Source organism: Cervus elaphus, chromosome 24, assembly GCF_910594005.1.
Source record: "Cervus elaphus chromosome 24, mCerEla1.1, whole genome shotgun sequence".
In the NCBI taxonomy this organism is placed as follows: domain Eukaryota; kingdom Metazoa; phylum Chordata; class Mammalia; order Artiodactyla; family Cervidae; genus Cervus; species Cervus elaphus.
Genome location: NC_057838.1, coordinates 49,997,505 through 50,017,520, shown reverse-complemented (window position 1 = coordinate 50,017,520; position 20,016 = coordinate 49,997,505). Strand labels below are relative to the sequence as shown.

Here is a 20,016-nt window from a genome sequence, read left to right as displayed (position 1 = left end):
TCACTCAAGGTCATTCACCAAGACATTGGAGCCACAACATACACACTGGCAAATAACGTGTGCAAAAGCAAGGTTTGGGGGATAATAAACACCTACAATCAGGGGGAGAATCAAGAGATGACAAGGGCTAAAATGCAACACAGTACTATGTCTGAGGGCAGAGTGCTCCCCTTGGAAAAGAGTAGAACATGGGTATGAGTAGTCTTGGTCTGAGGTCCTAATGTATCTTTTTTTTTTCAATTGAAGCATAATTGGTTCACAATATTGTATTAGTTTCAGGTTACAGCATAGTGATTCAGTTGTTTTTGCAGGTTACATTCCACTATAGGTTTTTACAAGATATTGGATCTAATTCCCTGAACTATACAGTAAATCCCATAGAGGAATCCTTGTTGCTTATCTGTCTTATGAGTAGTAGCTTATACTTGTTAATCTCATACTTCTAATTTGTCCCAACTCTGTTCCTTTCCCAAAAAGATGTTTGTTTTCTATAAGTCTGTCTCTGTTTTATTAATATATATATATAGTCATCTGCATTCTTTTTTTAGATTCCACATGTGATATTATATGGTATTTGTTTTCCTCTGTCTGACCTCTGTCACTTAGCATGATAATCACTAGGTCCATCCATGTTGTGTTGCTACGAATGACATCCTTTCATTCTTTCTTATGGCTGAGTCTCCATTGTCTGTATGTACGACATCTTCTTGAACTTGTCCCTTTCACTCCTGTTCCTGGGTACCAGCAGCCTCCATCATCTCCCACATGACTGCAACAGCCTACCAAATGGTGCCCCTGCTTCCACGATGGCCCATGAGGTCATTCTCCACACAGTAGCCAGAAGGATCTTTTAAACACGTAAATATCATCAGATAACTTTCATGCTTAAAATCCAAACTTCTGACCTTAACCTCCAGACCCTGTGGGATCTACCTTCAGCCATCCTCAGTAACCTGCTTCTCTCTCCCTCTGTCCTTGCTCTGCTCCAGCCCCTCTGGCTGTTTATCTGCCCCGCAATCATGTCAGTTTCTATTTAAGGTCCCTGAACCCTCCAGTCACTCTATCCAGCTCTTTGTCTGACCAGCTCCTTCTTGTTTAACTGTCAGCTCTTGGAGATACTTTCTGACCAACCTCATTCTAACAGCTGCTGCTTCCTAACTCGGTTAGTCTTCACCAAATCTCTTTGCATCATTTCTTCACAGCAGACCTTGAGGGGCCCTAAACCTGCATTTTACATGAAAAACAAATGGATAGAGGGTGGCAAATAAATATTTGACCAAAGTTGAGTATTAACATCACAGAAAAAACTGTTGAGAATACAAGAATCAGTGAAATTATCTTAAAAAAATAGAGCTACCGTATGATCCAGCAGTCTCACTCTTGGGCACATATCTGGAGAGAAACAAAAGATACTTGGACCCCAATGTTTGTTGCAGCACTATTCACAATAGCCAGGACATGGAAGGAACCTAAATGTCCACCTATGGTTGAATGGATAAAAAGAGATGTGGTACATATATACAATGGAATATCACTCAGCCACTACAAAAGAATGAAATAATGTTATCTGCAGCAACATGGGTGTGCCTAGAGATTATCTTACTGAGTGAAGTCAGAAAGAGAAAAAAAATAGTGTATATTAATGTATATATGTGTATAATAGTGTATATTAATGTGTATATGTGGAATCTTAAAAAAGGGTACAAATGAACTTATTTACAAAACAGAAACAGAGTCATAGACGTAGAAAACAAACTTTAAGGTTCTCAAGAGGGAAGAGGGTGGGAAGGCCAATTGTAAGACTGGGACTGACACATACATGCTGACTGACACTTAGCTGCTGCTGCTGCTAAGTCGCTTCAGTTGTGTCTGACTCTGTGCGACCCCATAGGTGGCAGCCCACCAGGCTCCTCTGTGACTGACACATACATGCTGCTGCTGCTGCTAAGCCGCTTCAGTCGTGTCCGACTCTGTGCGACCCCATAGGTGGCAGCCCACCAGGCTCCTCTGTTCCTGGGATTCTCCAGGCAAGAACGCTGGAGTGGGTTGCCATTTCCTTCTTCAATGCATGAAAGTGAAAAGTGAAAGTGAAGTCGCTTAGTCGTGCCTGACTCTTCGTGACCCTATGGACTGCAGCCTACCAGGCTCCTCCGTCCATGGGATTTTCCAGGCAAGAGTACTGGAGTGGGGTGCCATTGCTTTCTCCGATATACACACTACTATATATAAAATAGATAACAATGAGAACCCACTGCATATCACAGGGGCCTCTACTCTGTAATGATCTATGTGGGAAGAGACTCTGAAAAGCTGGGTATATGTATATGTGTAACTGAGTCACTTTGCCATACAGCAGAAACTAACAACATTTTTAATCAACTACACTCCCATAAAAATTAATTAAAAATAATATGAAGAGATGTTAACAGATTTAGTCATTTATCTAAAAATATTATCCTGTACTTCTGAGAGGAATACAATTCAGGAGAGTATTATTTTAAATTTGTAAAGCAAGTAATTTAGTTATAATTTTATTATTACAGCTTTAATAGTAACAATTCAAGCTTCTGTTATTGTGGTGTAGGAACAATAATTTCCTAGCACTGTCAGCTAAACATGTCCCCTCGGTGCTGTTATATGGCACATTTAAAGATGGATGCCAAAGAGATATTTACTTTGCCTTGAGCTTAATGAAGAGGTAGAATATTTTGGGGTCAATTCTGACAGTGTGGGGAAATGCTAACAGTGAAAGCAAATGATTAAGCTTTCCTTCCTTTCAGATAGCAACTGACTAATATAAATTTAATCTTTTTTTTTTTTTTGTATAATGTGATGAATGCTAGAACAGCAAATGGGTCTACCCAAAGATTAGAATTATGATATAGCCTAACCTTTATTTTTCTGCCTTGACAATTATTTAAATTTTACAAAGATTTCTTGGCTCAAATGGAATATGATAGTCATCCTAAAGATATCCAGTTATATTCTTTTAATAGTCACCTACTACTACTTATTTAACTCTTTGAAAATCTTAATTTTTTCATATAAAATAAAGTTTTAATGGTACATTATTATGTTGACATTTGATAATAAATGTATGTGTGTATATATATATATATCACTGACAGAGAATTTCAATATATAAAGCATATATAAAGATTTTTTACTCTAATACACATTTGAAATGCTCACTTCTATTTCAGAATATGCAGATATTAACAAAAAGCAGAATGATACATATCTTGCTTTTATTTCAGATAGTATCACATCGATTGCCTATGATGGTTATCTATATCACTGATCATACTCAAGTGCAAAGATGCCAGAGATGACTTTGAGATATCATCTGACTGTCAGGCATTCCAAAGGCAAGGCTAAAGCAAAGGTACACAGATTCTGACTAAACAGTAAGGCCAAAGCCAAGCTTTGATGCATCTCTACTCAATGACCCACAATGGCCTTTTCTATTGTTTGCCTGTCCCTAGAGTGTGGGTGCCATTACGGTGGGATTTTTGCTTCTTTTGTCCACTGCTGTATCCTCAGCATCTTGCACATGGTTTAGCATATAGCAGCCACTCAGACAAACAAGATAAAAGGAAGAAAGGGCTAGCTGAACGAACAGAAAGAGTTTGGAGAATGCTATCCTGTGCTCCTCTCCCTGTGATCTGATTCTCCCCTTGACCGACAAATACTTGAGGGATCACCAAGTAGCAGGCCCACGGAGTGAATTCTGGTCACAAATGACCAAAAGAGCAAAATGTGTTTATCCAGAGGTTGCCATGTCCAAAGACCAGGCTAGTTTTGAGGTGTGTCTTGTTTGGGGTCTCTCTAGAGTAGAAGAGTGAGAAAGAGAGAGAGAGAAGCATTTTTCAGGTTTCAAATACTTGGCTCAACAGAAAATCACCTAGTCTGGTGCTGGAGTGGATAGCAGACACAACAGGGAGAAAAGCAAGGTGACAAGGCATGGCAGAACAGACCTAGGGCTTCAGACACTGACATTCCTGCCTCGGACTCCTCTTTCCTAACAATTCTCAAACACTGATATGGCAACTTTACTGTATTGCTTGATATATGAAGTAACAGTAGACAAAAGATCTCTATATTCCTTCTCTCTCTCTAGCAAATTTACAAAAGAAAAATCCGTAACAGCAGAACCATGCCTTAGTTAGCTAAATGTCAAGACACTCCCAAAGTTTCAAGAGTTATTTTACCCTGTGATGTACCCAGTGATTCTTTGGGAGGGATGTGTGTAGTGTCTATGTACTTTGTTCATACTTGAAAAGTAATAGTGGTTTGGTGTCAGGAAGAACTCATAAAATGGGTTCACTTTATTTTTCAGGGTTTTTTCCTGTTCTGGATGATTTGCAGTCATTTCTGTTCTTTCGGACATTGAGAACTCATCTGAATGGAGATATCTCTGCCACAGTGACATTTATGGCCATGAGTATTCTAAAGAGGTTTCCAAGTCCATTCTATGGATCCACTTTTTACCTATGCCCAGAGTCCTTCACCACCATTTGCTGTTAAGGCTTAGACCTGAGTAAATCAAGATTTATTAACCATCATACATGTAAGGCATTACAGGAAAACTAATTTGATACCTGGATTTTAAAAAGTATGAGTAAAGAATCTATATACTGTTGGCACTCAGAGGTGTGGCTTCCCTATATGCCACAATAGCGCACTGGTTATTGTTAAGAGTTACTAGAACAGTCAGTAGGGGGAAATGATATAAAAACACACCCTGACCTCTCTCTTTCCCCAACAGCAGAATATAAATCTCCCACGTAGCAGTATCTTTCATACACCAGGAGGGCAGAAAGCATCCTGTCACCGAGCTGGTGGTTTAAGGCTAAGAAGACTATAAAAATACACTTTCTTGCTTCTTCATTAGTCTCCAACCCTAAGCAAAAACCCTCTTGTTAAGTCTTCACAAATTAATAATTTTTGTCTATAAATGATATATAAATAGCCTAGTTTGGTCACTTTGGGGGACCTGTTTTTATGAGACCTGTGTATATAAATTTACTTTTTTTCCTATTAATCTGTCTTGTATTGATTTAATTATTCAACCAGCCAAAAGAGCTGAAGAGGGATGGTGGGGTGGTGGGAATTTGCCCTCCCCCAAAATGTAAATGAATACATTTCAGGGCAAACTACAAAAGGATATCTAATTGAAAGAGAAAGTATCTTAAACTTCTTTAGTTCACACCACCTGACTTTGATGGCCTGTGCTGTTTTCCTCTCCATCCTGGCTCCAGTGATGGGAACAATAATTATAAAAATAAGAATAATAGCCTTCCATTTGTGCCGGTGCTCAGCATATATTATTAAATAGATACCTCATCAACAACTTTCTAGGTATCATTAGCCTCGTTTTGCAGATGAGGAAACTGAGGTTCAGGAGGATTTAGTAACCTACCCACTGTAACAATGTCAGTGGCACAACTGGGGACCAAACTAGGACTGTCTCAGCTTTGGGTGAGACAAATACCCAGGTGATACTCTGGGTGATACCAGGTCCTATATGATTAGACACATGCTCGAGCATCTATTCTCAGGCACTGGAAAGCATTTTAGCAATAGAGCCCTTTCTCCTTTGGCAGACCTGGCTCTTTGCTTTTCACATACTTGGAATCCTATAACCTAGGTTTTGGGAGTTGTAGGATTTTAGCACAGCCTGCCTAACTTTTCTAAGCTTTTTTTTCTTTTAATATGTAAGGAGGCGAAAATGAGTATCTATTTCCTAACACTACCATGTGGGACTCACTGATATTATACTGGGTTTTTGCTACTAGCAATGTTTCTCAAGAGATTACAATATGCCATCCACTGGACTCAGCTCTTAGCTTGAATCATATCGCTTTTCAATATTAGTTCCATGGGGATAGGATGTATTACTGTCTCCATTTCAAATCAGGAGAAACTGAAACCCAGTGAGGAGCATCCCCTTGCCCAAGGTCACCCAGCTGGTGAGTGGTGAGGCTGGGATTCACACCCAGTTCTGTGTGACTCTACCATTTGGTAACAGGTGGCTCGGGGCCTGCCACCCGCTGTATTTTAATAAATGGTAGGAGCAACTGTCATTGATAATGATTTCTCTGAGGAAGGATGAGGCTCAGCAGCAGCTCTCCTGGAATTCTGTAAGCACCTCCAGGGCAGGGCCACCTCTCTGCAGACTTGCACACGCAACACCTCACCATGTGGCTCCCTATGGGCTGGAATCTGCTGTTGAGCTGAGTGTCTGCACTGACGTGGAACACCAGTGAGACAGCACATTCATCACCATTTACACAGGGGCAGTGATTAAACCTACAAGAAAACTGAGTTTATGGAAAGGAAATGAGCCTGTTAGACCATTCTGCTGAGTAGTTAATTCCAATTAAAAGACTTTCTTTTAGGGGAGTGACTTCTCTCAGAAAGGCAAGGTAACAGAAAGAGCTAAAAATAGAGACTTTACATTTGGCTCTTGGCTTAGCTCTCTATCATCTGTGCAACTTTGACCAAATCACTTAACCTTCCTGAATCTCAGCAGTTTCATCAGTAAGATGGGAATGACAATAGTACCTATACTGTAATTTCAGTAGAGCATTAAAGAAGACATTGACTAGGTATAGTACCTGGTCACAGAAAGTACTGGATCAATGTTAGTGATTACTATTTCAGACCCAGCTCACCTTTTCCCCCCCATCTCTCCCTTCTCCCTCCAAAATAAAAATGAAGCCAAGATGACAACAGCTAACATGACTACTGTGTAACAGGCACTGTTTTTAAGTGTTTTATATATGTTAATTTAATTTTCCCAAGAATGTGGGAAACAAGGCATGAAGAGGTGACCTGCCCAAGGTCAGAGAGTTGAGATTCAAACCCAGCACTCTTCCTTCTCATTCTGAGCTCCTATGCGCAACACAAGACTGCATCTGGGCACCGATGAATCTGAACCAAGTCTCTCTTGTTTTCTTATTAGTGAGAATTTAGAGTTTCTGGGCTGTATCTCATTACTACAGGTAAGTGACTATAAGGCATTCCACCCTACATTCTCCCTGATCACTAAATACCAAATATAGTGGTTTTTCACAATTGGGCAATTGGCGAAGCCTCCTCCTGGGAGACTGAAGTACAGAATTGTGTTCTTTATACCCTCCTTGTGCTCAGTCATGTCTGACTCTTTGTGACCACATAGACTGTAGTCCGCCAGGCTCCTCTGTCCATGGGATTTCCCAAGCAAGAATATGGGAGTGGGTTGCCACTTCCTTCTCTAGGGGATCTTCCTGACCCAGGGATCAAGGCCACATCTCTTGCATCTCCTGCATTGGCAGGAGAGTTCTTTGCCACTAGCGCTACCTGGGAAGCATTGGGGAGACATATACTGAATTATATTTCTACTGGACAGGGATGGGCAATAAATCCAGTTCTCAGATCACATCATCATCAGATGTAATTGCTCAGTAAGCGCTGGCAAGTTACTCAAGGAGCTGAGCTAGAAAGGAAATGGACCTACCGTCACTTAGTTCTTAAAGAGCTATCAAAAAATCCACCCTTGTTTCATACCCAGCCAATGTAGGACTCTTCATGAAATCAGAACTTTCATGAATTTCTCACATCTGAATGGAGTATCATGGTCTAATTGCCAACTGCCAATCACCACATAATAATCCGATTCTGGAACTCCTATCAACTCTAGACATTTTAACCAACTTCATGTTATTGCCTGAAAATTCTGCATTAAGTTCTGCTACTATGGCTCTTCTCAGGATAAGGCAGATGGAGAAAAAAAACAAATCAAAACTATAGCACTCTGGAGGGAGAAGGAGTCTTGGATACTGCTTCTCAGGATGTGGTGAAGCTGGAAAGCTTGGTGACCTCATGAGAGAGGGTGGCTAACTGAGGATGGAGCCAGATGCAGCACTCAGAGCACCTTCTTCAAAGCTTATTCTCTAGCATCTGTTCGTTTCTACCATCCTGTTGATTGTTGTTTTAGCAACCAGCTTCCTTTCACCCTCCAGCTCACAAGCACACACAAACTGGCTGTCAACACAAGTTGTGGCTTCTGGACCAGGCTTTCTGGTCTCTGAGCACCACAAACTGTGATTAGAAATGTGCTTCCTCCCAACTCAGACATCTTCAGGGAGCCTAGCAAAACTGAATTTCTGGGTCAGTGTTGGCCTTTACCATTTATGATTTAATTAACTCTGAATGAAGCTAATCCTTTTCCTCAGAAAGGAAAATCCACAGAAATGGCATCAAGTTCTCACTCAGTATTATGTAACTGTCTTCTGTACTATGACCTTGAGCTGAAGTTTCAAGAAAGGCAGACAACAAAGAAGCTGATTCTCAGGAGGCCTCACTCCCTTTCCCATGTGGTGGCTTTGCAGTTCTCAAAACTTAAAGTGGCTCCTGAAGAATTGATCACTCTGTGGTCCAGGCATGGGGATGTTTCCAGCCAGCTTTTTCAAGCTCTACAACATTGAGGGCCCTGTCTGTATTATCTTCCAATTTATACTGATGCCTGGCCAACAGTAGGTGCTCTTATTTGTTGACCAAGACATCCGTGGTTTCGAGTTTACTCTGGTCCATAGAGAGGCTTCAGGTTTCAAGATGGAAATTCAACTGTACCCTCCCTCGTTGGCTTAAAATCTTGTAATGGCTGGATCCTTCTCATCCTTCAGGTGTTATATCACACACTACCCACTCTGAGTGGGCTTCCTTGGCCACTTGAGTACCCTACATCCCTGTTACTTTTTACTGGAGCAGCCTGTTCATTTCTTACAGAACTGAATTACATTCTGTTTTTATCATGTGTATTCATTTATTCACTTGTTTACTGCTTGTGCCTTTTACTAGATTGTCTACCCCATGAGGGCAGGGCTTGATGTGCTAATCACAGCTGTAGCCCCAGCACTCGCTGGCCACAAGTAGAGCATCCCCCCATACCCTTGTTGGGGGAATGTAAGTGCTACCCTTTGCATCATTCCCTTATACCTAAATTTCAAAGGGGCTATTCAGGAAATGCACTGGTTCCATTTAAACCATTCCAAGTACACAAGAAGAGATTTTTAGCTAAATTGAAGAAGGAAATACCATTAAGAAGATGATGCATTAGACAAGAAACTGGAGGGCATGACTTCCCTTCTGACTTTGTAACTGACTTAATGTGGGGCAATTTAATGGAACTGTGTTTCTGTGAATAATTTGGGCATAATAAGGCCGGCCCACTCTGAATTATACCGTTAGGACAAATTATATATTTCACAGAAGAAAAACGTTATAGCAAGTCTATGTATTTTGTTCTTTTTTTTTTAATTAAAAATATGTTCTTATCAGATAAGATGCCATTAGAAAATGCTATGGCTATAGCACAGTATACCGTTGGGATATTTTAGTTTCCTATTCTCTTGGAAGATGTCAGGAAATGGTTTGATCATATTTTCAAATTCCTGACAGTAATAAAATCCATATATCATGAAGCCCATGGTTTGTCAGGGAATAACAAAGTTGTTAAATAATAAAATACCAAGTGGCATTCTTGGCTTCAGTTCAAAAGAATATAATTTCAGAGAAGCTAGCACAATATCGGGCTGCTAACTCCAACTGCCTTTTTTTTCAACAGAATTACTTAAATTTCTCTTGTATTTAGTCCTCAGCACATACTATAATTGGATGGTAACATGTACCATGTAAATCCACTGAGGAGGACAGTCATTTGGGACTGCATCTTGTACTCAGGGAATATATCAGGTTTCCTTACATCATTTCTCCAAATTAATTTGCATGTCATCTTTCCAGTCTTCGCCATTTCCACATAACAACACAAGATAGTTACATGATTTTTTTAAAAATCATACTTAGGTACCACCTGTGTTATTATTTGCTTAATATATTTTATTTAAATTAATTCACTATCTAAATGTTAATATACTTCTTTAAATAAAAAAAAAAAAAACCTATGTCACCAACCATGACTGGAAGGTAACAGAAAGTATAGTCTTTATTATCTCATACATTTTTTGTTGATTAGTTTGTTTTCTGTGTCCTTTAACAGAACAAATGACCCATAAGGCCAAGGCCTGATTTCTGTTATTTATGTCCATAGCCCCAGCACTAGTTGGATGTAAGGAGAGCATTCCAGTACACTTGCTAAGAGAATGTAAATGTCTGCCTTCTACATCATTCCCTTATACATAAACTTCAAAGGAGACATCAAGGAAAGATAATCCATTCTCCTTTAAATCATTCCAAGATCCAGTACACAGAAAACTTTTAGTTAAATGAGATCTAAATCATGATATTAGATTCTAATGGAAGGCTCCTGTCTGCCAAAGGTTCTGAGTATGAGGCTGGTAGGGGTATTAAAGATTTCAGTTTGGTTCAGTTCAGTCACTCAGTCTGACTCTTGTGACCCCATGAACTGCAGCACACCAGGCCTCCCTGTCCATCATTAACTCCCGGAGCCTAACCAAACTCATGTCCATTGAGTCAGTGATGCCATCCAATCATCTCATCCTCTGTCAGCCCCTTCTCCTCCCGCCCTCAATCTTTCCCAGCATCAGGGTCTTTTCAAAAGAGTTAGCTCTTTGCATCAGGAGTTTCAGCTTCAACATCAGTCCTTCCAATGAACACTCAGGACTGATCTCCTTTAGGATGGACTGGTTGGATCTCCTTGCAATCCAAGGGACTCCCAAGGGTCTTCTCCAACATCACAGTTCAAAAGCATCAGTTCTTTGGCGCTCAGCTTTCTTTATAGTCCAACTCTCACATCCATACATGACTACTGGAAAAACCATAGCCTTGACTAGACAGACCTTTGTTGGCAAAGTAATGTCTCTGCTTTTAAATATGCTGTCTAGGTTAGTCATAACTTTCCTTCCAAGGAGTAAGTGTCTTTTAATTTCATGGCTGCAATCACAATCTGCAGTGATTTTGAAGCCCCTCCAAAATAAAGTCTGACACTGTTTTTACTGTTTCCCCATCTATTTGCCATGAAGTGATGGGACCGGATGCCAGGATCTTAGTTTTCTGAATGCTGAGCTTTAAGCCAACTTTTTCACTCTCCTCTTTCACTTTCATCAAGAGGCTCTTTAGTTCTTCTTCACTTTCTGTCATAAGGGTGGTGTCATCTGCATATCTGAGGTTATTAATATTTCTCCCAGTGATCTTGATTCCAGCTTGTGCTTCATCCAGCCCAGGGTTTCTCATGATGTACTCTGCATAAAAGTTAAATAAGCAGAGTGACAACTTACAGCCTTGACATACTCCTTTTCCTATTTGGAACCAGTGTGTTGTTTCATGTCCAGTTCTAACTGTTGCTTCCTGACCTGTATACAGGTTTCTCAAGAGGCAGGTCAACTGGTCTGGTATTCCTATCTCTTTCAGAATTTTCTACAGTTTATTGTGATCCACACAGTCAAAGGCTTTGGCATAGTCAATAAAGCAGAAATAAATGTTTTTCTTAAACTCTTGCTTTTTCGATGATCCAACAGATGTTGGCAATTTGATCTCTGGTTCCTCTGCCTTTTCTAAAACCAGCTTGAACATCAGGAAGTTCATGGTTCACGTATTGCTGAAGCCTGGCTTGGAGAATTTTGAGCATTACTTTACTCATGTGTGAGATGAGTACAGTTGTGTGGTAGTTGGAACATTCTTTGGCATTGCCTTTCTTTGGGTTTGGAATGAAAACTGACCTTTTCCAGTCCTGTGGCCACTTCTGAGTTTTCCAAATTTGCTGACATATTGAGTGTAGCACTTTCTCAGCATCATCTTTTAGGATTTGAAACAGCTCAACTGGAATTCCATCACCTCCACTAGCTTTGTTCGTAGTGATGATTTCTAAGGCCCACTTGACTTCACGCTCCAGGATGTCTGGCTCCAGGTGAGTGATCACACTATCGTGACTGTCTGGGTTGTGAAGATCTTTTTTGTACAGTTCTTCTGTGTAGTCTTGCCACCTCTTCTTAATATCTTCTGCTTCTGTCAGGTCCATACCATTTCTGTCCTTTATTGAGCCCATCTTTACATGAAATGTTCCCCTGGTATCTCTAATTTTCTTGAAGAGATCTGTAGTCTTTCCCATTCTATTGTTTTCCTCAATTTCTTTGCACTGATCACTGAGGAAGGCTTTCTCTTTTTTTTTTTTTTTATTAGTTGGAGGCTAATTACTTCACAACATTTCAGCGGGTTTTGTCATACATTGATATGAATCAGCCATAGAGTTACACGTATTCCCCATCCCGAGGAAGGCTTTCTTATCTCTCCTGGCTATTCTTTGGAACTCTGCATTCAAATGGATATATCTTTCCTTTTCTCTTTTGCTGTCAGCTTCTCTTCTTCTCACAGCTATTTGTAAGGCCTCCTCAGATTAAAGATTTACCAGAACCAATATAAGCATTCTCCTTGACTTGATCAGAAAAACTGAAAAATACATGGAGGGGTAACTTCCTTCTCATATGACTTGATGTTACTCAATTCTAGGTCTTCCTAACACCTAACATGATCTCTGTTATCAGCAGAGTAAGAGTGCCACCCTTCAGAAAACATTGCCTTTGAAGATCTAAGTAGACATTTCTATGTCTAAATAGACATTTCTGTAAAACATACTGATGGCTAAAAAGCACATGAACATATGCTTAACACCACTAATTAATAGAGAACAGCAAATCAAAACTAAAATATAGTATCACCTCATACCGGTCAGAATGGCCATCATAAAAAAATCTACAAATAACAAATGCTAGAGAGGGTGTGGAGAAAAGGGAACCCTCCTTCACTATTGGTGGGAATGTAAATTGGTAAGAGCCACTATAGAGAACAGTAGAGAGGTTCCTTAAAAAACTAAAAACAGAAGTACTGTGTAATTCAGCAATCCTGCTCTGGGGGATATAGCTGGAGAAAACACTATTTGAAAGGATATATGCACCCCAATGTTCACAACAGCACTATTTACAATAGCCAAGACATGGAAGCAACCTGTCCGTTAACAACTGAATGGATAAAGAAGTGGTATATACACACAATGGAATATAACTCAGCCATAAAAAAGAATGAAATAATGCTATTTCCAGCAACATGAATGGACCTAGAGATGTTCATACGAGGTGAAGTAAAATCAGAAACAGAAAAACAGATAGCATATGATCACTTATATGTGGAATCTAAAATATGACATAGATGAACTTATCCACAAAACAGAAACAGACTGACAACTGAGAAAACAAACTTGCAATTACCAAAGAGGAAGGCTGGGGAGGGGAAAATCAGGAGTTTTGTTTTAGTAGAGACAAATTATCATATGTAAAATAGATGACCAACAAGGACCTACTGTATAGCACAGGAAGCTATACTCCGTACCTTGAAATGAGCTAGAATTGAAGAGAATATTAAAAAGGATCTATAACTGAGTTACCTCACTGTATACCAGAAACTAACACAACATTGTAAATCTACAATATTTCAATAAAAAGTAAAAAGGAAGAAAAACACTGCCTTATGGTAAGAAAATTCCTCTGCTCTATTTCACAGGAGGTGGGCAAATATATCCTGAGTTCTTGAAACCACAAAGTCCCTTCTCCATTTCCATACCCTCCTGAGACTGCTCATTGAAAAACGGGACTTCAATGACTCCTGCCCTGCCTCAGCACCCTCATCAGTTTCCTACCAGAAGCAGAAATGGTATGTTGAAAATGAAGGCAATAATTTTTAAAGTAAGTGCATCTCTTGAAAAAATCTGATCATATATTTTGGCTTCCCACTTCAAAAACCCAGGAGAGGAGGACAACAGAATTGAGAGGATACATGGTCTGCTTCAGAATAATCCACCTGTAGCCAAGAGATGGATACAGTGAAAGATGAGAAGGGGCTACACATACACACTCACACACATGTTTTTCAGCCACACAACATATTTCACACATGAATACAGCATTCTTATAATATGCACCTGACTCAAAATGACCACCTGGGGGCAGGACTCTGGTTGAAACAGAAGATGCAACCTTGATAAAGGAAGTGAGAGAGCTTGAACCTTCCACTGCTAGGTTTGAACAATACAGAGCAGCATTTTCAATGGATGCTAACAGGGGTTAGTTGAATAACATTTGGGAAACTCATGGATAAACAAACAACAAGATTTATTTTTCTTTGGTAAATCTTCAAACCTTTAAAATGCCAATATGCACTGTGAATAATTCAGAAAGAAATGTAATGCCTTGCATTTCCCAAAGTCACTTGACCATGATACCACTCTCCCATCTTTGTTTTTTTTGGATTATTCTATACATTAGAGTCTCAAAAAAAATACTCTTGGACAAACTGGGTTATGCACTATATTCCTGAATTTCTGAGTGTACTTAGGAAAAAAGAAAAAGCCAACTTCCTTATAGACTAGGACATGATAGGATAAGATATTAGAGTTCCAGCAAATGGGTAAAATACTTGGTAGCAGCAACAATAGAATTTATAAGTACTACATAAAACAGGCTTCAACGGAATCCTGGTTTTAGAATGTGTCAATAAAGTTTGGGCATCAGTTGGTTGCAGGAACAGTCAGAGACAAGAATCAGAAGATGAATAGGGTAGGAAAAGGGTTAAATTTGTCAGATGATGAAATGGAGTTATTAGAGCAGATGAAAGATGACCCTCCAAAGGGTACTTTTTGGGGTAATCAAAATCAAGTAGCAGAGATGACAGTTAGAGATTAGTAATGGGAAAAACTGTGAGCAGAAGCAAGGAGGAAAGGAGAAGAAATAGAAGCTTCAGAGAAAAGAAATGGTGAAGAGGATTCTGAGTAAGTCCAAATGAGAGGGAAGAAGAAAATGCACCTGCATGAACACGCACAGGCTCCTTCATCCTGTCAGATGAAACTGGAGACAGAGGAGCAGTATTAGCAGTGAACTGTGATGAAGAAAAAGGCAAAGAGAGAAGTGGAAAAACAACTGTGGCTTTAGAAGGCAGATGAGCAGAGCCTATAAGGAGAATTTATATAGGAAGGAGAAAGGAAGAGACAGGAAGGAACATGAACTTTGGCAGACCTCTTTGAGATACTCTAGAAATGGCAAACACAAGGCACTCGTACCTCTTTTATCACACTGATCATGCTTTATTTTCCTCTGAATAGAGATCTGGCTTCAGAATCCTTCTCAAAACAGCACTCTAGTTAGCCACTCCTGACTGATTTGACCTGATGCAAGTTTTGAAAGCTACGTTCTATGGTGTTAAAAAACAAAAAATACAAACAAGCCCTCTATGGGGTGACTGAAAAGTAATAAAGAAAAAACTTAACTTCTAGCTAGAAAAGCAAAATGCTTCAATGTGAGATGTTTATTAATATGGACATAATAATGTACACGTATGGAAGTGAGTAAATGTATACAGGAAACATCAGCATTTCAAACAGGTAGACCAAAGCATTCAATATCTGTAACCTGAAACTCTGTTTTAAGCATTCATATGCACATGAAAATCAGCTCATCCTTCACCTTGGCAACTGTAACCTTTAAACCCCATAAACTGGTATGAATTAGATTTTGAGTTAAGTAGCTGATATCAAACAACAACATGTTCAAATAATCAGAGTTTTCTCCTTCCTTCTCTACATATGACACTATATTGGGCTCAACTTCTTAAAAGGTTAGCATGAACACCAAAGAAGTTCTTCTTCCCACCACATGACACATTTTTCAAAAGCATATATAAATAATGCAACAACCTAACAGCATTGATTATGATCAGGCAACGGTGACAGCTGGGGGAAATATTGGGATTTTTTTATCAATGGTGATAAAAAAGAAACCGCATTTATTTTCAGTCTGAAACTAAATTTTTAAAAAGGGAGGAAGGATGGAGTGTGAGAAGTTGCTTTGGTTCCCATTTCCTGCTCCACACATTCGTTAATTTCACCCAGATCTGAGCATCTGAGGCCTTTGCGTATTCATACAAAGAACCACTTGAAGGCACACAATGCCCTCAGATTCTCCCTAGTCAGGGAAACATTCAGTGCTTTCTTTGAACTATTTTGTTTGACTATCTCAGTACGTTATTCATGTTCTGCCAAACAGCTCATAATGCTTTGAGGGAGGAGAGCTGCTATTAGGGGTTATCCTTTTTACGACTTTATTCTGAATTAACAACAATAAGAAAGATGTTCATTATCCTAGGTTAGTTTAACTGAGATAGAAAAGGAGAGAGGCAGTGGGGAGGGAGGGAAAAGAACAGTGATCTTTCAAGAATTTTTTGCAGCCTGAGCGTCTATTGACCCAAATACATTCATCATCATAGCTTCTGGGAACCAATGCAATAGAATCCTAAGTGGCCTCCTATATTGACTCCAGCCCTTTTTACTTCAGCCAGGGTAATCCTCTCAAAACACATGTCTAATCATACATGCCTATCCTTCCTCTCTGTGGTCTAGCAAGGTTCTTCGTGGTGTGGCCCCTTCCTGCCTTGTGGCAGATTATGGCATACCTTGTTCTCTGGACCCCACTGGCCTTCTTTCAATGCTGCCATGCCACAGGGCCTCTGCTGGCCACAGGGCCTTTGCACAAGCTGACTCTGCATGGAATGCTCTTTCTACTCCCAACTCCTTTGCTCAGCTTTTATAATACTAGCCTAAATGTCTTATAACTTCTCAAGAAGGCCTGCTCTGAATCTGTCTCTACACACTGGTTCAGGTTCCCCTGATGTCTCCTCACAAAGCACTCCTTCTTTCTCAGCATTTGTATCTATTTGTAGCTATAAATTTGTGAGACCCTTTTTCTGCTCCCCCACTCAACTGGAAGCTCTGTTGGACTATAACAGAGACTACTTTCCTCTCTACTGTTCAACCATGCACTACAGACACACACAGTGAGTCCTTAATAAGTATGTGCTTACCTAACAAATTAATGGATTGTGCCTCATGTAATGTACTGCTTAGCTGATATATTCATAACTGTGACACACAGAGAAAAATTTTGAAAAAATGCTTATACTGTAAACCAAATGTTATTTAGTAAATATAATAAAAAAAATTCTATCAAGCTCCCCTGCATATCCTATTGAAACCAGCAGGTGGTGACTAAACTCTGTCAGGTAAACACATAAAATCTCCAGAAAGGAGATTGTATCTCACATTTCCTTCTGTTCTCTGCTCTGAAGGAATGGAATCCTTATTAAGGCTGCTAAATGAAAATGTAGTCAAGTCATTCTGTTTGGAGAATAAACAAGGTTGATGTCACTATAACCTTCTGGGGGAACCAATCTTCAACTTGGGAGTTGGCCAAAATGATGCCAATGAGAAGAACCACCTGGAAGGTGAACCATGGAGAAACATAACTTACGTTGGTTTTGAAGCCTCGGCCTGGTCAGTCTGTAGTTTCTCTCCTCCTTCCACCTCCATCGTGCAATATACAATGCGATTTGGAGCTAAGGATTTGAGGCCTTGGACTTCCATGATCACCACCTGGAAACAGAATCACACACAGCCGAGGTTACTGTCAAAGTCTATGGACAGCATCAGTCAGAGGAAAACAGATACGTTAAGACCTGTCTCATGCATATACACAAAACCCCAATAGGTATTTGAGAACTTCAATCAGGTTTCTACCAGCCATGTTGGGGCATGTCCAGTACAAAGCTGCAATTCTTCATAGTATAACCAGTATAAGCCTCCCAGATGGAAAGACAAGGTTCACTAACTCAGATGCACACAGGAGCCAGATTAAGTGGAATGGGCTACTCTTTTCTGTGTTAAAAACACATAAGATCTTTATTTTTCATTTCCACAAGAAATAGACTCTCCTATTTAAAAAAAATATAGAGTCTAGCTTTTAACTCAGAACCTGATGGAGACATAGGCCAAGAAATTCACTCTGCTCTTTACAAAAAAGTAAGTGCTAACACAAGTGTTAAGGTAAAGGGCAAGCACCATTTGGCATGAGAGTTAGATATGCAAAAGGGAGTGACAGGGACTGCGGCAAACTGGAGAGCTCCATTTAAAGGGGGCGACTGCTACTTTGCTACAGCCCCTGTTGCCTTGCTTTATTTCAGTCTAGAGGTAAATGGATTGCCAAATACTCCACCTTCTGCTACCAGCAAATAGAAACCTGAATCACAGTCAAAGTTAGAAATCTGAACTTGAAATTGTGACAATAATTTTAAGAGAGAGAAATAAAATAAACAAATTCTGTGTAGGCTAACATTGTAGAGTGAAAAAAAAAAAAAGCCTACAGTTGTATACTCTCTGTTTAGATTGAAGAAAAAGCTGGGTTTGGATTGACCAAGTTGCATTATTTACAACTCCTGGCATTTCCCACCACTACCTTCCAACTCCATTCAATCACCTGCTATTTTCATGTTTAGTGGTACACACTGCCGCTCATCAGAGGGGAGGTAGCAGAGAAGAGAGAAGAGGAGAAGACACTGATTTAAAAATCAGGAACAAATGACTTGCATCAGAGATTGATACAGACCAAGGGATATTAACAAATCACTGACTTTTATTCCAGAAGAGCTAATGGCATTATACAAGGAGAAGGATATGGATGTGCAAACAATGTACACTTCTTTAATGGGCTCGATTCAAAGAAGCCTTAACACAACAGGGCCTGCATTGCCTCAGGATTCACAAGTCAATTTTCTGCATAATAGCCCAGGGATTCTCAAATTCTGTGTGAATCAGAATTGCCTGGAAGGATAAGCCAGACACTGCTGGGCTACACCCCCTCAGCTGCTTATAAGCAGGTCTTGGGTAGAGCCCAAGACTTCTCATTTGTAACTCGTTCCCTGGTGATGCAGATACTGATACTGCAGATCCAGAAGCCAGTATACCACTCATCGGATACTTGGCAAATTTTGACTATCAAGTCACTCTACTTTTAAATCTTCTGAGCCTCAGTTTCCTCATCTGTAGAGTGGGGATAATGGTACAGGTTCTCTCTCTCTCTCTGTGGCTACTGTGTGAGCATCTAAAGAGATATGATGCATGTAACTGAACATCCTTTCACTAGGTGGAAAGAACCATCAAAGGAAAAAAATGAGATGCACTAGGGAAAGAACACAATTTTTGGAGTTTTAAAGATCTGAGTTCAAATCCTGAACCTGCATCTTCACTAGCTGTATAATGATTTACAAGGTTCTTAACTACTCCAAGGCTTTGTTTCCATATCTGCAAATGCCTTGAAGGGTTGTTGTGAGGATTCACTAAGTGAATGATGGTGAAGGATTCTACAGATACCTACTGCTTTTCATCAGAACCCTTCTCCCCAACCACCACCTGCCCAAGGACACTCCCCTTGTATTCCTGGACATCAGTTCTCCTGCTTCAGGTAACTGTTCTCTATTGTCCCTTCCAGCCATGCAATTCTATAATTATATAAAATATATCTGGTACGAGCCTGCGGATTCAAACCTAGTCTGCCCTGATGAGATGACAGTCCTCTCTCTCTCTGCCTCTTTTTAGACCCCCTTGCTGTGTCCACCGAAACACGTTCACAAACAGATACACAAGGCCTTCTGTTGCTGACTTAGAATGATGAACAAAGTATTCGGGAAACCTAGGGCATTTCATTTTGTATTTACATTTAAAAGTTACAGCCTATTTGAATCATGTACACATGTGCACATCTGGGGACTCATCCACATCTGTATTTTTGACAATCAGCTGTTTAATATTGAGTATTGATAAAGAATTAGAAAATTACAGATTTAAAAGCTTCATGAAAATCAATAAACCACTTTCCCCTCACCTTTTAGTAGGAAGACAAGAGGCAGTAGGGAATAAATTGCCACCTTTAATTGGCAATAATAAAATTCAAAGACACCTAAGAAAAAGCATTCAGTACCTCAGGTGGCAGTATTAAAAAAAGGAAGGAAGTTTGTGTGAAATTACACTGGTGATTTTTTCATGCACCAAGTGCTCTATATTTAACTGAATACTGCCTCTTCCACTTGCAAAATACATGTTGAAAATATTGAAAACACTGCAATGTGACTATCCCAATCTGAACTGAGCACAGTAAAACAAATTACCAGCAGTTCATTCACAGC

The 20,016-nt window shown here is 39.8% G+C and overlaps 1 protein-coding gene across 11 annotated transcripts in view; it reads right to left on the bottom strand.

Moving 5' to 3' along the window:
- CADPS (calcium dependent secretion activator) overlaps positions 1-20,016 on the bottom strand; it is a 473,148-nt gene that overhangs the window by 224,006 nt on the left and 229,126 nt on the right. For all 11 annotated transcript variants that reach the window (XM_043886632.1, XM_043886637.1, XM_043886641.1 and 8 more), the window contains exon 6: positions 17,310-17,431. In XM_043886632.1, coding sequence (XP_043742567.1) covers positions 17,310-17,431 — 122 coding nt within the window. The remainder of the gene's footprint in view (positions 1-17,309; positions 17,432-20,016) is intronic.